This window comes from Elephas maximus, chromosome X (assembly GCF_024166365.1).
Source record: "Elephas maximus indicus isolate mEleMax1 chromosome X, mEleMax1 primary haplotype, whole genome shotgun sequence".
Lineage (NCBI taxonomy): Eukaryota > Metazoa > Chordata > Mammalia > Proboscidea > Elephantidae > Elephas > Elephas maximus.
Genome location: NC_064846.1, coordinates 26,235,176 through 26,250,968, shown reverse-complemented (window position 1 = coordinate 26,250,968; position 15,793 = coordinate 26,235,176). Strand labels below are relative to the sequence as shown.

Sequence of the window (15,793 nt, the reverse complement as noted above, 5' to 3'; positions counted from 1 at the left end):
AGGTGGAAACAATCCAAATGTCCGTTGATAATTGGATAAACAAACTACAAAACCAAAAACCAAACCTGTTGCCATCCAATCGATTCCAACTCATAGCGATCCTACAGACAGAGTGTAACTGACCCCATAGAGTTTCCAAGGAGTGGCTGGAGGATTGGAACTGCCAACCTTTTGGTTAGCAGCCTACGCTCTTAACCACTGTGCCACGAGGGCTCCAAACAAAATATGGTATATCCATATAATGAAATATTATTTGGCCGTAAAAAGGAATGAAGTATTTATGTATATGCTACAATATGCATGAATCTTGAAAACATTATGCTAAGAAATCAATTCCAAAGACCACATATTGCCTGATTCCATTAATATACGATGTCCAGAAAAGGCAATTCCATATAGACAGACTATAGATTAATGGTTGCCAGGGGCTGGCGGAGGGGGAAGTGGGGAGTGACTGCTAATGGGTATGAGGTTTCTTTGGAGGTAATGAAAATGTTCTAAAATTGATGATAGTGATATTTGCACAGCTCTGTAAATATGATAAAAATCATTGAATTGTACACTTTAAATGAGTAAATTGTATGGTATGTGAATTATATTTCAATAAAGCTGTTACAAAAACAACACTGCAATACAAAGCTTTACCCACAGTAAAGGCCTTTATCCTTGGTTCCTGAGAAATATCCCTTGGAGTAACTGGGGTGCCTCGGTCTGGGACTTCCAGGCCACACCTAAGGATTCGTGCTGGCAAGCGGGTGCTGGTCAGACTAGAAAAGACTCACCTGGGAAACTGGTACCAACTAGGCTCAGGAGGCATGATGCAGCCTATTATGCAGGGCTGGCCAATAAAAGCCCGGAACATGAAGGCTCACAGGGCTTCCCGACTGGTAAAGGAAGGTGACGGGCCCTCTTTGAGACACAGAAGCTCCTTGTTGGGAACCCTCCCAGACCTCACCTGTGCAGTTCTTCCTTATGATGACCCTGAATTGTACCCTTTTATTATTATAAATCTATAATTGTAAGTACAGGGCTTTTTATGAGTTCTGTGAGTTGTTCCAGTAAATTACTGATTTTTTTTTTTTTAAAGGAGAAGGGGGAACCAGCAGGTGAAAGTGAGGGTGTCATGTGGACTCTCCAAACTTGTGGCTGCCATCTGCCTGTTTCGGCACTCTGAAGGATGGTGTCCTTTTAACCTGTGTGATCTGCCCTAGCTCTGGGTGGCTAGGGTCAGACAATATGCCATGTGGGTGGCTGGTGTGAGAATGATTGAGAAATGGGAAAGTGAGGACTGGATTAATCTTCACATTTGGGGGATTGGACCCATGCTGATTCTTATCCATGAAAAACTATAATCAGGTAAGTCTGGTCCCACGAATTAAATAAAATTTACCTTGACATTTATTTATGGTTTTAATATTACAGCTTTGTATTGATAGCAATTATATGTTAACACAGGTATTAATGGATAATTAGTAGTTAATGCAAATTGTATGAATATCAAAAGAGCACATTCCATGGGATATTTTCATGCTTTGATATAACTAAAAACTTTCACAAATATAGAGGTAAAAATTTACATCTCAAAGCCTGAAAAAATAACTCTGAGAAGGCCTGCATTGACCTTTGGTAACTATAAAATAAACAGATATCCAATAAATGTGATCTTCTCTTTCTAGGGGCTCATTAGGCAGGATTTGTGCTTCCAATGGTTAGGGGGGAGGTGACATAAATTCATCATACAGCATGGGGCATTTAATAATATTCATAATTTCCTCACAGGGAATTAACATAAAATTTAGCATTTAGTATTCAGAAAATGTTTGATTACATCCAATCACTGATAATGGAAAACAGAGTCACCTAACAAACATTCTTTTTAATCATTTGACTATAATACTCCCCTCGGCCCATGTACTTGACGAGCAGCCTATAAGGAAGTCCTATGAAAAAGTGCATGTCATTTGGTATCATACAAAAAGCGCTGGACTAGGAGTCAAGAGGCCTGAGCTTAAATCTTAGTACTACCATTTCCTAGATACGTTTTGAGAGAGAACTGTACTGTTCAGTGTTCTGCATGTCTAGTGCCAGCATGGAATGAATGGACTGCAGATACTGGTAACTTCTCTAGTATTGTTTTAGTTAATTCAAATAGTGGGCATACCCACATTCAAAGCCAAACATAAATGTTTGGGGATTATTTCATTTTGGATTATTCATACCTCTGTTTCCCTCCACTGGAGCAAATATTCGAGAGCTGACTTTATATAAATAAGTCAGAGAAAACAGATATAAGACAAACAGGAAAAAGGAAATTACAATGATCAGTGTCTAGTCAGACATGTGTTTGCTCACTTAAAACAGCAACGCTAATTCCAGGAGCAGAACTTGCTTCAAGAGTAGATTCCGTAACATCAACTTCAACAAACCTATGGCATTCAAATAACAATGCCAGATGCTGGAGACACAAAGATAAATTAAACACGACCCTTGATCTCAAACACCTAATAGTCTAGCAGCTGACACAGACATATACCCTGCCAACTGGCATAGGTCAAATACAGTCTATATAATATTGAAACAACTGATTGACTCAGTCTACAGTTGATCTAGACAACTCACTACAAAGGAATACCACTCCAACATATCACATGCCAATGAACTCAAAAACAACAGTTAGAAGTTTTTCTTTCTGAACATGCATATGATAAAACCTAAAATTAAAGTCACAGTAAGAATCAGAAATTAACTTTTAATATTTATTCAAGAGATAAAATCAGGCAGGAGTTTATTTCTATTATCATACAAGATGTTAAAATATAACAAATCTGAAACTCACTTTTGTCCCAGGAGGCAATCCTTCCAGTTCTTTTGGCTTTATAAATGTCCGATGCTGTGCCTTGTGATCGGTTTTCTCCTTGCATGTCAAAAATTGCAGTCTGCATTTTGGGCAACGATGTATTCCTTTTTTCTGTTTATAGAAAAAAATTTCTACCAAACAAATCCTGGGACCTGAAGTTGCTCTTAATTCTAACATCTGAATATTTTTAAAACTAGTACTTTACCATCTCCCACCATAAATAATACCAAAATATGATTTCATTTTAAAAAAGCACTCCTTGCATTAGGATTTGGGTTACCATATAGGCATCCAACATGAAAATTCTATCAATTAGGTTCTTAAGAAAAAAGTCTCGTACCAATTGTAGTAGAAAAGATATTTTAATTATTATAAATTTGAAGGATCAATTTTCAAACATGATACTGTGAAAATGAGCTATATTATATTTGTATCCTTACAAAAGTAAATTCTTTTAAATTTTTGTCATTAGTATTTGTTTCACAAGTTGGCAAAATAAATTGAATTTTCTAAACAAATCTAAGCAGAGACTCCCAAGAAGTTGTTATAGAAATGGTTGAATAAAGCAGTGCTGTCCAACAGAATTTTCTGCAATGACAGAAATGTTCTACAGCTGCACTGACTAATACGGTGTCCACTATTAATTTTAATTAATTTAAATTTAAATGGCCACATGTGGCTAGTGGCTATGATATTAGACCAGTGTGTGGTTAGAGAGGCATAAATTAGAACAACTGATCCTAATCTACTGTTTGAGAACCTCTTGACTTGAGTGCCTTCTCAAACCCAGTCCTATTATTATTTCACAGATGGGAAATACAATCCAAAAAAAATCTAAGTCACTTGCCCACAGCTGGTTAAATGACTAGTCCGGTGTTCTTTGTGCTATATATTATCAACTACAATCTTTACGTTTATGCTCTCAATTTAAAAATATATATTGTATATGTAAATTCAAAACAATGTTTCTCTAAAAGTTTTATCTCTACAGACCCATCACTATTCCCATATAAAATATAAACATTTACGAAAATCAAATCAGGCAATGTATATGTAAGTACCTAGCAGACTTACTGGTGCACAAGAGGCATTAGATAAATAAAAGTTCTTTACAAAGTTCAAAGCAATATATAAATATAATAGTGTTTGTATTACTCTTCTAGTTCCATCTTAAGAGCATTTCAGAACTGTGGTGCATTAGATCATGTCATAAATACAGGCAACATAAACAGATTGACCTATATGCTCGAGGGGAAGAGGAAAAAAACTCTGCTAAGAAACAATACCAAGACAACAGGACAGATAAAAAGTTTGCCAGAGTATAAAAAAAAAAAAAATAGTTACCAGAAATCTTTTCTCTACTTATATCTATACCATATTCAGTTTCTCATGGCTTTAAAGAGCATATAATCAACTGCCTATTTAGCATTACTACTAGATATCTAATAGGCATCTCAAATCAACAGACAAAACTGAATTCTAGGTTCCCCCCCGCCTTGACCCCAAACCCAAAAAACCAAACCCAGTGCCATCGAGTCGATTCTGACTCATAGTGACCCTATAGAATAGAGTAGAACTGCCCCATAGAGTTTCCAAGGAGTGCCTGGCGGATTCGAACTGCCAACCCTTTGGTTAGCAGACATAGCACTTAACCACTCACTATGCCACCAGGGTTTCCTCCCCTTGATCCCAGCAAAAAAAAAAAAAAATCTGTTCCTTCTCCAGTTTTCCCAATATCTTAGTATATGAGATCTCCATTCTTGTAGCTGCTAAGGACAAAAAACCCTGGTCACTCTTTCACACCCTATATCCAACCCATTAATAAAACCTGTTAGTGCTACCTTCAAAAAACATAATCTTTCCACTACTCATCACCTCCAACCTCTGCTACCATACTGGTCCAAGCCACTTACCTGGACTGCTGCAATAACCTCCTATTTTCTTCCTGTTTCTACCCTTTTCCCTATGGTCTATTCTCCGCATAACTGCCAGAGTGGTCTTAAAACACTGCAGGTAGTTTACATACTTAAACCCTCCAATGGCTTTCCACAACACTCCAGAGTCCTGACTCCGGATTACAAGGCCCTACATGCTTTGGCCTGCATTCTATTGCCACAACCTCATTTCTTACTATTTTATTCTTCCTTGCTCTTGTTTACCGTGTTCCAGCCGCACTGGCTTCCTTGCCATCTATTAACACCCTAGGTATACGCTCACTTCACTGATTTCTTAACTGTTTCCTCTGCCTGGAACTGCGGTGTGATTAATTACTTTTGTGTGTGGCCTTTCCAGCCATGAGCTTGTAACTCTCACCCAGGTGATTGTGTGATAGGGTAACTGTGGCCTACCAAGGGGAATGGTCAGTTTTGCCTTAAAAGAGAGCCAATTCCCAGAGCAGAGAGGAAGAGCCCACCACCAGGAAGGAAGGAGAGACCAGCAGGAGTGACCCAGCAGCAGGAGACTGCACAGTGGGCTTCCTGGCTCAAAGACAGAGAAAGCTGAGTGAGTGCCTTTGGACAGAGGCTGAGGACCAGAGAGAGGCATGCCTGTGAGCATTGCTGGGGAGAGGCTGTCCTGATGAAAGAACTGCATCCTGAGTATTCCTGAGCCTAAACTGTAACTGTTACTTCCCTTATTATAAACCCCATAATTTTGAGTATGGTCTTTGACTTCTGTGTGGCCATTGCAATGGATTATCGAACCAGTACAGTGCTGTGGGAGAGACAGTTGGTGTTAGAATTGGTAGAGATGGCAGAGAGGTGGTGTGTCTGACCTCGCCTCATAGGAATCAGCCTTGGGCTGTTGATCTTGGTTTTCCTTCCCCCTTGTGGGGTTGGAGGAGGTCAGACACATTCCCCATGCCGTTTGTATAGGAACACTCTATCCCAGGTATTAATATGGTTTATTCCCTTATTTCCTTCTGATAAGCCTTCTTTGACCACCCTATATAACACAGAAACCACTTCTTCACCTCCTAATCTCTGGCACCCCCTATCCTCCTATATCTTCCTCCCATAGTACTTATCACCAGCTGGCACACATATACGTTCTAATACACACACACAATGCTTACTATCTTCCTTTACTATAATGCAAGTTCCAGAGGGTGCAAATTTGTTTTGTTCACTTCTGTATCCCAATACCTAAAACAGTCCCTGACATAGGTTAGGCACTCGATAAATACTTGCTAAATAAATGGTGAGGCAGACAGCAAGAGACAGGGAGTGTGCATGAGCAGCAGGTATAACTTAACTTGTTTAAAAATGCCTGCCATTTCATTCACTGAGCACTTGTCTAGGGTCTTGAGTTGGGAGACACTTCACCTACTATTCCTTTAGCTGGCCTTAAGTCTTACACATCAGTGAGCTAATGGTGATGCTGATACAGTATATTTATAACATGATGTTCAGCTCAAGAAACTTACCTGTTCTAAGGGTAGAGAAAAAACTGTGTTGAATATTTTTTATAAGGAGCCGTGGTAATGCAGTGGTTAAGCACTCAGCTGCTAACCAAAAGGTCGGCAGTTTGAATCTACCAGCTGCTCTGTGGGATAAAGACGTGGCAGTCTGCTTCCATAAAGATTACAGCCTTGGAAACCCTATGGGGCAGTTCTACTCTGTCCTAGAGAGTTCCTACAAATGGGAATCAACTCGATGGCAAGGGGTTTGTTTCTGGTCGAACTTTTTGACAAGCATACTAGATTGTTTGGGTGATTTGAGTATATATTAACTGCTTAGCAGTATTAAAGATCTAATGAGCTTATTTAACACATCTGAAATGTTTTATCCGTTCTTAAATCATACCAACTGGATTGATTGTTAGCTCTAAAATTTCTCAGTAATAATGCACTCTTCTTAAAGAAAAGTTACAACCAAAGCCTTCAAAGAGAATAAAATGAGCTGTAAAGCCAATCCAAATCCAAGCCCATTGCTGTTGAATCAATTCTAACTCACAGTGACCATATAGGACAGACTAGAACTGCTCCATAGGATTTCCAAGGCTATAAATCTTTATGGAAGCAGAATGCCACACCTTTCCCCTGTGGTGCAGCTGGTGGGTGTGAACTGCCAACTTTTCAGTCAGTAGCCAAGTGCTTAAGCACCGCACCACCAGGGGCTCCAAAATGAGCCACAGATTCAACAATTCTTATTACCTAATATTGTTTCAGCAATATCACCTCAATTACAAGTTTATAATACTGTTCAGCTATTGTTTTCAAGTGTTTTGTAAACAACTATGCAAGCGGAAAATACCTTGAAGGATGCCTGATGATCCTTCTTATTTATTAATAGATTCTTTCCTCTTTACTGCTGGCTACAGTTGTGTGCTGTCAAGTCAATTTTGACTCAATAGGGCCCCTTATATGACAGAGTAGAACTGCCCCATAGGATTTCTTTACTGGAGCAGACTGCAGGTCTTTTGTGGAGCCATGGCACTGCTGGTGGGTTTGAACCACTGACCTTTTGGTTAACGGCTGAGTGCTTAACCAGTGCACCACCACCAGGGCTCCTTTGCCTACCTCCAAGGTACTCTAAATTTACCAAAAAAAAAAAAAAAAGTGGGCACTCATGGTGTATCCCCAAGATCACTCCCAGGTTGTTAGGTCTTACAGGACTCAGTTGTTGTTATACTAATAGCAATGATTCATTACAGCGAAAAGATCCAGAGCAGGATCTCAGATCAGTTACCAACTAACTGGGAACTCTTTATCAGTTAGTAACACAGGGAACATTTCAAGGGCTCAATTCCCAGGAGTTAGCCAATTATGTAAGCAGGCCCTTTTGAAAACGTGCAAAGTTTAAGCAACTCAGATCTGCTGGGTTAACTATTTCTTACACACATGGCAAGTTAAGATGTACAACTTAGGGTATGAAGATGACTATAGATCATGTAAACCACTTAAGAGACACAGCCCACATAGTGGGCCCACCCACCTCTTTCTTACCTTTTTAGGCATATATCATTCTCCCCATATCTACATTTCAGTCTGGAGCTTAGTAAAGCATCGGGGAAAAATTACGTTAAAAGTCTCATAATGAAAGAGTCAGGGCTGCTGCTTCATCTCATTCTTCTTTTCAAAATCAAAGGCCAAAAGATATACAGCACTAAGAACAGTGCTTCCCAAACTCTGTTCCTCAAGAAATGTTAACAGGTATTGTGCAAATAAGAATTTAATGGTCCAATAAATTTGGGGAACGATACATACTACAGCACTTGCTTAGAGATTTACAATGTCCATTATCACACTAAAAGCTCTGAAAAGTCCTATTAAAAAAAAAACTACGTAAATCCAGTCATTTACCAAATTTATTTTAGCAGGAAGATTTTTGAGGGGAATGCCTTTTAACATTTGATGGAACACTCTTGGGGAAACCCTAGAATAGATCTTCCAGAGGTTCTCAAGGGGGAGATGGCGTATCACGATACAAAGATAAGGAAGCTACTGCTGGTACCATCTAATTCGTAACATAGGTGATGCTCAATGTATTTGCAAATTCTACTTTCATGATTTTTTCCAATGAACAACCACGAGTTGATTTCATGATTATCCACTGACTAGAATTGAAAGCAATGTTAGTGCCAGTGCTGAATAAATTTGTCACGACAATGCAATCAATAATAAGAAAACATCATGAGCTTATCAGAGCGGAGGCAAAACTTGACTACATGATCAGATTCAGTAAATCCACTGACTTCTGATTTTGGCAAAGGCACTATTACTCTTTCAAACACTTAAGAATAGGCTGAATGTTTCATCGATGCTTTTAGCCCAGACAAAGGAAGATCTAATTGTTTCAGGAAAAGAACCAGTAAGCATAAAATCAGAATTCAAGGGAAAAGTGCAAGCACTAATTCTTGTACCTCAGAAATTACATAGTATAACTGGCAAAAGTCATCCAGGAAACAAGTGATAGCCTAAATATAGTTCACTGGCATAGTTCACATACCTAGTAATAAGTATCAGTGCTGTTTCCTTTGTCACTAGCTGTTATAAAAGACCACTCTGGGTCACCAATGACAACCATGTGCTTTTTCAAAATAGAAAGTGAGACAGAAAATGGAAATAAACTTTGAAGAGAAACTTTCTGTTCAATACTATCTTCCTCAGATCAAACTAATCTTGTTCCCTGCTTCTGGTAACTATTTTCAAAATTATTCCCATTCCCACTACTCTTAGACCCTGAATCATCTAACCCTGATTAGATATTCCACTGATGTTCTCTTTTTCCCTCCACTCTATGGTTCCTATTTCCAGTGGCATCACTAGGGTTGCTGTCACCCAGTGCAGTAACTCATGGTGTCACACACACCTCCCACTTCCCATGGCAGACAGGGCTGGCCAGGTATCCCCGTGGATGGAGCGACCCAGCCCTGCCCCCCACACAGCAGCACAGAGAGGCCCTCCTCCTGGCCCCACCCCCCACTGTTCCCCACAGCTCTTCCCCTCTCCCACTGGCCAAGGTGGAGACCCTTCTCTACCACACCCTGACTGAAGGGTGATGAGCTACCATACTGGGTGACACTAACCCTAGTGACTGGCAGGTGATGGGGGGTGATGTGTTACCATACTGGGTGATGGGTGAAACTCTAGTGCCACCACTGTCTTGGCGGCCCCTCCCCTGGCAACACTAGCCCATCTGCCACCAGCACCTGGATCCTTGGGTCATTTTGGTGTCATTCCCTTTGATAGTGTCAGGGGATAAGATCCTCACGCCCCTAGTGATGCCACTGCCTATTTCTAGACACCTTTCAGAATTTTCACTATTTATGAGTCCCATAATCACCAGAAAACAGACAAGGAAAAGAAGTTTCTCAAGCAATTCAGCATAAATTATAAATTGTGTCATTTGGAACACTATGCTTTCTTTCTAGAACGAATCGAACCAATGTCCTAAGACAATATGAACAAATAAGAACCAGTAAATCTCACCTGATGCTTCATGTAATGGTTCATGTAGGGTGTTGCCATTTTACTAACTTTGAGGCAAAATGGACACAGCAAGTTTTTAGTGTTTTCATGAGACGTTCTAAAGTGAGTTTCTACTTCAGAAAAGGATGATGATCTATACTGGCAAACCTAGAAATAATAAGGAAGGCTTCATTTAAATCGAAAATTTGTAACTGATAACAATTACATCAAAGTAGCCATGATGAGTCATTTGTTTAGAAGAACGTTATATACTACTAATTCAACTCTGCTGCCTATACATCCAAAAACCCTATTATTGCAAGCAATAATCTTTGGGACAGAAAAGTTATCTTTCGAAGTTTAGGGATACATTCCAAAGCATGGTTAGAGTCCCTTCTTCTTTTCAATCTACAACCCCCCTAGCTTCACTTGAGTTCTCAAGCTCTGACACCTCTTATCTGTATGACAATTCTATAGGAATTTTTCCTGCTAAACAGAGCATTCACTTCTTTGGATTTTAAATGGCATCCAGGCCATGCCAGTGGAAATTTATCTTTATCTTGCTTTCCTATTACTGGAAGCCATTTCAAATGCTGGAAAAATACCAGTCCCAAAGCATCTACTTGGGCTTCTATAACTAATAATATTTTCTATTTTCTTGGCATGCCTATGTTCTTTCCTACATGCTAAAATAAGTCCCTATATTTGTCTTTCTCCAGCAGGACTTTCCTTTTTCTAATACAGGGGTCAACAAACTATGGCCTGGAGGCCAAATACAGCCCACTCCACCATCCCCGCCATAGAGCATGAGTTAAACCAAGGGAGTTTCCACTAATGAATTATTTACAAGAGAGTCCTCAATTTTAGTAACCAACCATATAATTTTATTTAATTATATGGTTGAAAAATTCAAAAGAAAATGTCATTTCACGGCACATAAATATTAAATAAGCACCTAAGTACACAATAAAATGTGCGTATACCTGGCAAACATATGGCATTTCCCCAGGCTTATGAGTGTCCTTCATATGTTGTAAAAGAGTATGTTCTGATTCAAATGATAATTCACAGATTTTGCAAATTGCTGAAAGTAGAAAAAAAGACATTACACCATTTTAAGGATGCATATAAATTAAAAAGTAGTTTTGTACATCCATAACAGTAATACCTGTCATAGTGGTGATGGTGGTTCTAACAAATCTACAGTTGTTAACTCTGTAACACTGTTCTAAGCACTTCTATTAACTTACTTAATTCTCGTAACATCACTGAGAAGGGTACTACCATTATTCCCGTTTTTTAGATGAGGAACCTGAGGTATAAGAAGATTAAGTAATTTGCCTGAAATCTCAAAGCTGTATTAACAGGCAGAGCTGAGATTTGAACCAAAATGTCTAGCTCCAGGCTCTGTGGTTTTAACTATCATTGTAATTACTTTTCTTATTAAAGGTTTAAATCAAAGCCATTGATTTCATATTTGAAAACCAGGGAATCTTGAGTTTTCTAATTTAGTCCCTTACATATAATACATGAGTTATGCCAAGGGAGTTTCTATTAACGAATTATTTCCAAGAGAGACTTCAATTTTAGTAACTGATTTTATCTTAAAAGGTCACTATTTTATTTACATAAAAGTTAAAATTTGTCTTTTTCAATTTTGCCCTCCAACTACAAAGTATATTTCTTATTCTTACTTTTCAATCAGAACTCTTAAGGTTTCCTCACAGTTTACATCATTAGTATCGTTATTTTCCAGTACTTAAGTTATAACTTACTAGAAAATTCATGGGGGGTATGTGTACTTTCGATGTGACACTGCAGCTGGAATGGTGTGGGATACTGACGGTAGCAGTGCTGGCAGGTGGTGTGGTTTTCCCAGCTCTCACTGTTCTGCTTTTCAAGTTCCAAATGGTGTTTCATGTGGTTCATAAACCTATAAATGATTGTTAACCAGGTACAAAAATTCAGATTGAAAAAAAATCTCACAAACGACTACCTGAACCTAATTTTTTTTCTGTTTATTTATTATTGTACTTTAGATGAAGGTTTACAAAACAAGCTAGCTTTTCATTAAACAATTAATACACCTATTGTTTTGTGACACTGGTTGCCAACCCCGTAACGTGAACACTCTCCCCTTCTCAACCTTGGGTTCTGTATTACCAGCTTTCCTATCTCCTCCTGCCTCCTAATCTTTGCCCCTGGGCTGGTGTGCCCCTTTAGTCTCATTCTGTTTTATGGGCCTGTCTGATCTTTGGCTGAAGGGTGAACCTCAGGAGTGACTTCAGTACTCTTGGGGTTTCTCCAGTCTCTGTCAGGTCTGTAGGTCTGGTCTTTTTTTTGTGAGTTAGAACTTTGTTCTATGTTTTTCTCTAGCTCTGTCCGGGATCCTCTATTGTGATCCCTGTCAGAGCAGTTGGTGGTAGCTGGGCACCATCTAGTTGTGCTGGACTCAGTCTGGTGGAGGCTGTGGTAGTTGTGTGAACCTAAATTTTAAAAATACAGGTATACTATTCAAAAATAAAATCTCTAAAGCCTTAAAAAGCCCTCTAGAAAAGCATGTGCTTTAAATAATTACATCCATTAAGTGGCTCAGTAAACATTTTTCATTTAATCTTTAAAAATAATCCATTAATGTAGTAAATATGAAATATTACTGATTGCTATAATTATTATTATTTCAGGTTAAAAACAATTTTTTTGGTAAAGAAAAATAGCAAGCTTCTTTTCCATACATGAAGTACTATCTATATTTTAAAATGAAATACTTAAAAGAAAGAAACCCTTCCACCAAAAGCAGCTAAAGTCATGAGAGAAATCTTTTGAAGGCCTTGAAGATATATAATGGGTTCCTGTGGCTTAAAAGACAAATTATGCATATTTTTACTTGTGTCTTGGTTTCTAAATGCATGCAATAGCAGTGTGAATGCCTGTAATTACAAGAACGTTTTGTTTTATTTAATGATATTGGTTTACTGTTAGCAGACTGTTCATTTTAACTTGCAGACTGTACCCTTTGTAGGCACTGTCCATTTTTCAGTTTATATTCTGCTATTTCACCTTCCCTAAAACAGTTCCTATGAGGCAGAACTATGACCTTCATCAGCACAGAATGCAATATAAATGGATATACCTACTTCAAAAAGCTTACTAAAGCTTTTTGCTAAATTTGAAACTAAAGTTATTTAATCAAAACTACAATTTTTAGACTGTCAATTATTAACAATTATTCACTTTGAGTTCATGAAAAAAATAATCTTGAAACTAAGTTATAATGCCATCAACCTAGATATCAACCATCATGAAGGTTTTAACCTTTATCTCTATTTCATATCTCCAAAACACTGTTTCTCTTTAGAGCTGGTATGGTACACCTTGAAATATCTTTTTTCTTCCTTTGGTTTTAATACTATAACCTACTAAAAATCCTAGTCTTGGCTAAATATATACACATAAACCTTTTTAAAGGTCATGAGCCATTTACCTTTCAGCTCATAATTTTAGGTACTTAAAATCTATACACAGCAAATAATACCTTAACCAACTAGTTGTCTCTCAATTATTATACCAGCTCCCATTAGCAGCACGTAATTCTCAAACAAGTAGACAAAGATGGAAGATTAAAAGCAAACCTCCTGCAAGGCTGTTCTCAGAATAACATAACCCTAACTGGTTTGGGTGACATTTGATGTAGAAATGAAACACAAATTTTTTAAAAAATACTTAAAAAAAAAAAAAGCCATACAACTCAAAGATTGAAATGTACAAGTTCCTATAATTTAAAGTACACATGTATTAAAAAAACTTCAAAATTCAACTGGGAATTAAATACCTATTTTTAAAATGGGTTAAATTTTAAAATCAAAAGACATGTTTCACAGAACTGGTAATTTTCTAAAGACCACCACCAAAAAAGATCACTTTCTCTGCAATGTAAATGTACTATAAATTATAAATATGAATTAAAAAATTTGAGCACTAAATAAGACTAGTATGGAAGAAGTCAAACTGAATAAAGTGGTTCTTCTTGTGATATGAAGCTTCAAAGGCAGCTAGAAAATAAAAATAGCTCATGAAAACTTCTAGTTTAATAATAACATAGGCAAAAAAGAAGTCATTTTCCCTTAAGTTAAAATAAATTTTGTTCTTTCTTAAGCTATATGGAAGACACAAGTAAGTGGATCCAGGAGTCAGACTCTTAAAACATTAAGGACAACTTAAAGCACAATAAAAATTATTTTAAAAAAACAGACAAAAGCTTTTCAACAAGATAATCTGCCTTTGTTCTTAGTAGGAAGTGTTAAAATTGCTCATCTAGGATGACACACAAAAAGTCAAGATAAAGAGACATTTGTATCGCAGCATTCCAATTTTAAAACGGAAATAAAAATAAGTGTTTCCATACCTAATATTATTTTTAAGAACTTTCAAGCAACTGAAGCATTTAAAGGTAGTGTAAGTCTTCTGTTCTTCAAGAGTTCCTTCATGTCTTCCATAATAAAAGTCACTCACTAACATGATCAATTTCCCTCTCTCTGAACTAGTTGTAATTCTATTTTCTCTATTTGGAAGTTCAGAGTCAGTATTTGCCAAAAAGTCATTCATCATGTCTGGACAACAACGCTGAAAAAGAAAACACATATAACCCTTATTCAAACAATAAACACCTGTTATCTTAATTAGCAAAGAAATAATCCCCCAAACAAATTTAAAAACCTTACCATCAGGGCTGGCTATAGATCTAATACCTTTTTCTTGCAATTTACCTTTTCAGATGTAAATATATCATAATAACTTACACCTTGACCAAAAGTCATTCATTTCATATCTGTGTCAAGTTACAGTTTAAGAGGAAAGGTAGTTTTATAAACCATTATGCATATTTTAAATTATCGAATAACACAATAGCAATTCAATAAAGTCTAGACTGAAACTGGACATTGAGCACAGCTATTCTGCCACTCCCCATATTCAAAGTGCCAGATAATGTATGAGGTACAAAGAGAAGCATCAGGAAGATCCTGTAAGCCTCAACACATTCTGTCTGTTGTTGTTAGATGTCATCGAGTCAGCTCTGACTCAGTGACCCTATGTACAACAGAATGAAAAACTGCCTAGTCCCATGCCATCCTCACAATCATTGCTATGTTCAAGTTCATTGTTGCGGCCACTGTGTCAATCCCTCTCGTTGAGGTCTTCCGTTTTTTTGCTGACCCTGTACTATACCAGCATGATGTCCTTCTCCAGGGACTGGTCCTTTCTCATAACATGTCCAAAGCATAGAAGACAAAGTTTCACCATCCGCCCTTCTAATGAACGTTCTGGCTATACTTCTTTCAAGGCAGATTTGTTCATTCTTCTGGCAGTCCATGGTATAATCGATATTCTTCGCCAACACCATAATTCAAAGGCATCAATTCTTCGGTCTTCCTTATTCCTTATTCCTTGTCCAATGTCCACATGCATATGATGTGACTGAAAATACTGTGGGTTAGGTCAGGCGCACCGTAGTCCTCAAAGTGACATCTTTGCTTTTTAACACTTGAAAATAAGTCTTTTGCAGTTGATTTGCCCAATGCAATACGTTGTCTTGAGTTCTTGATTCCTGCTTCTATGAGTGTTGACTGTGGATTCAATTAAAATGAAATCCTTGACAACTTCAACCTTTTCTCCGTTTATCATGATGTTGCTTATTGGTTCAGCTGCGATGATTTCTGTTTTATGTTGAGGTGTAATCCATACTGAAGGCTGTAGTCTTTGATCGTCATCAGTAAGTGCTTCAAGTCCTCTTCACTTGCCGCAAGCAAGGTTGTGTCATCTGCATTTTGCAGGTCGTTAATGAGTCTTCCGCCAATCCTAATATCCCGTTCTTCATATAGACCAACTTCTTACATTATGTGCTCAGCATACAGACTAAGTAGGTATGGTGAAAGGATACAACCCTGATGCACATCTTTCCTGACTTTAAACCATGCAGTATCCTTCTGCTCTGTTCATATAACTGCCTTTTGGTCTATGTACAGGTT

The 15,793-nt window shown here is 37.8% G+C and overlaps 1 protein-coding gene across 2 annotated transcripts in view; it reads right to left on the bottom strand.

Moving 5' to 3' along the window:
* ZNF280C (zinc finger protein 280C) overlaps positions 1 to 15,793 on the bottom strand; it is a 50,035-nt gene that overhangs the window by 11,034 nt on the left and 23,208 nt on the right. For both annotated transcript variants that reach the window (XM_049871240.1, XM_049871241.1), the window contains exons 9-13: positions 14,173 to 14,390; positions 11,543 to 11,700; positions 10,751 to 10,851; positions 9,789 to 9,935; positions 2,837 to 2,968 (exon numbers count right to left, since the gene is read on the bottom strand). In XM_049871240.1, the coding sequence (XP_049727197.1) occupies positions 2,837 to 2,968; positions 9,789 to 9,935; positions 10,751 to 10,851; positions 11,543 to 11,700; positions 14,173 to 14,390 (756 nt within the window). The remainder of the gene's footprint in view (positions 1 to 2,836; positions 2,969 to 9,788; positions 9,936 to 10,750; positions 10,852 to 11,542; positions 11,701 to 14,172; positions 14,391 to 15,793) is intronic.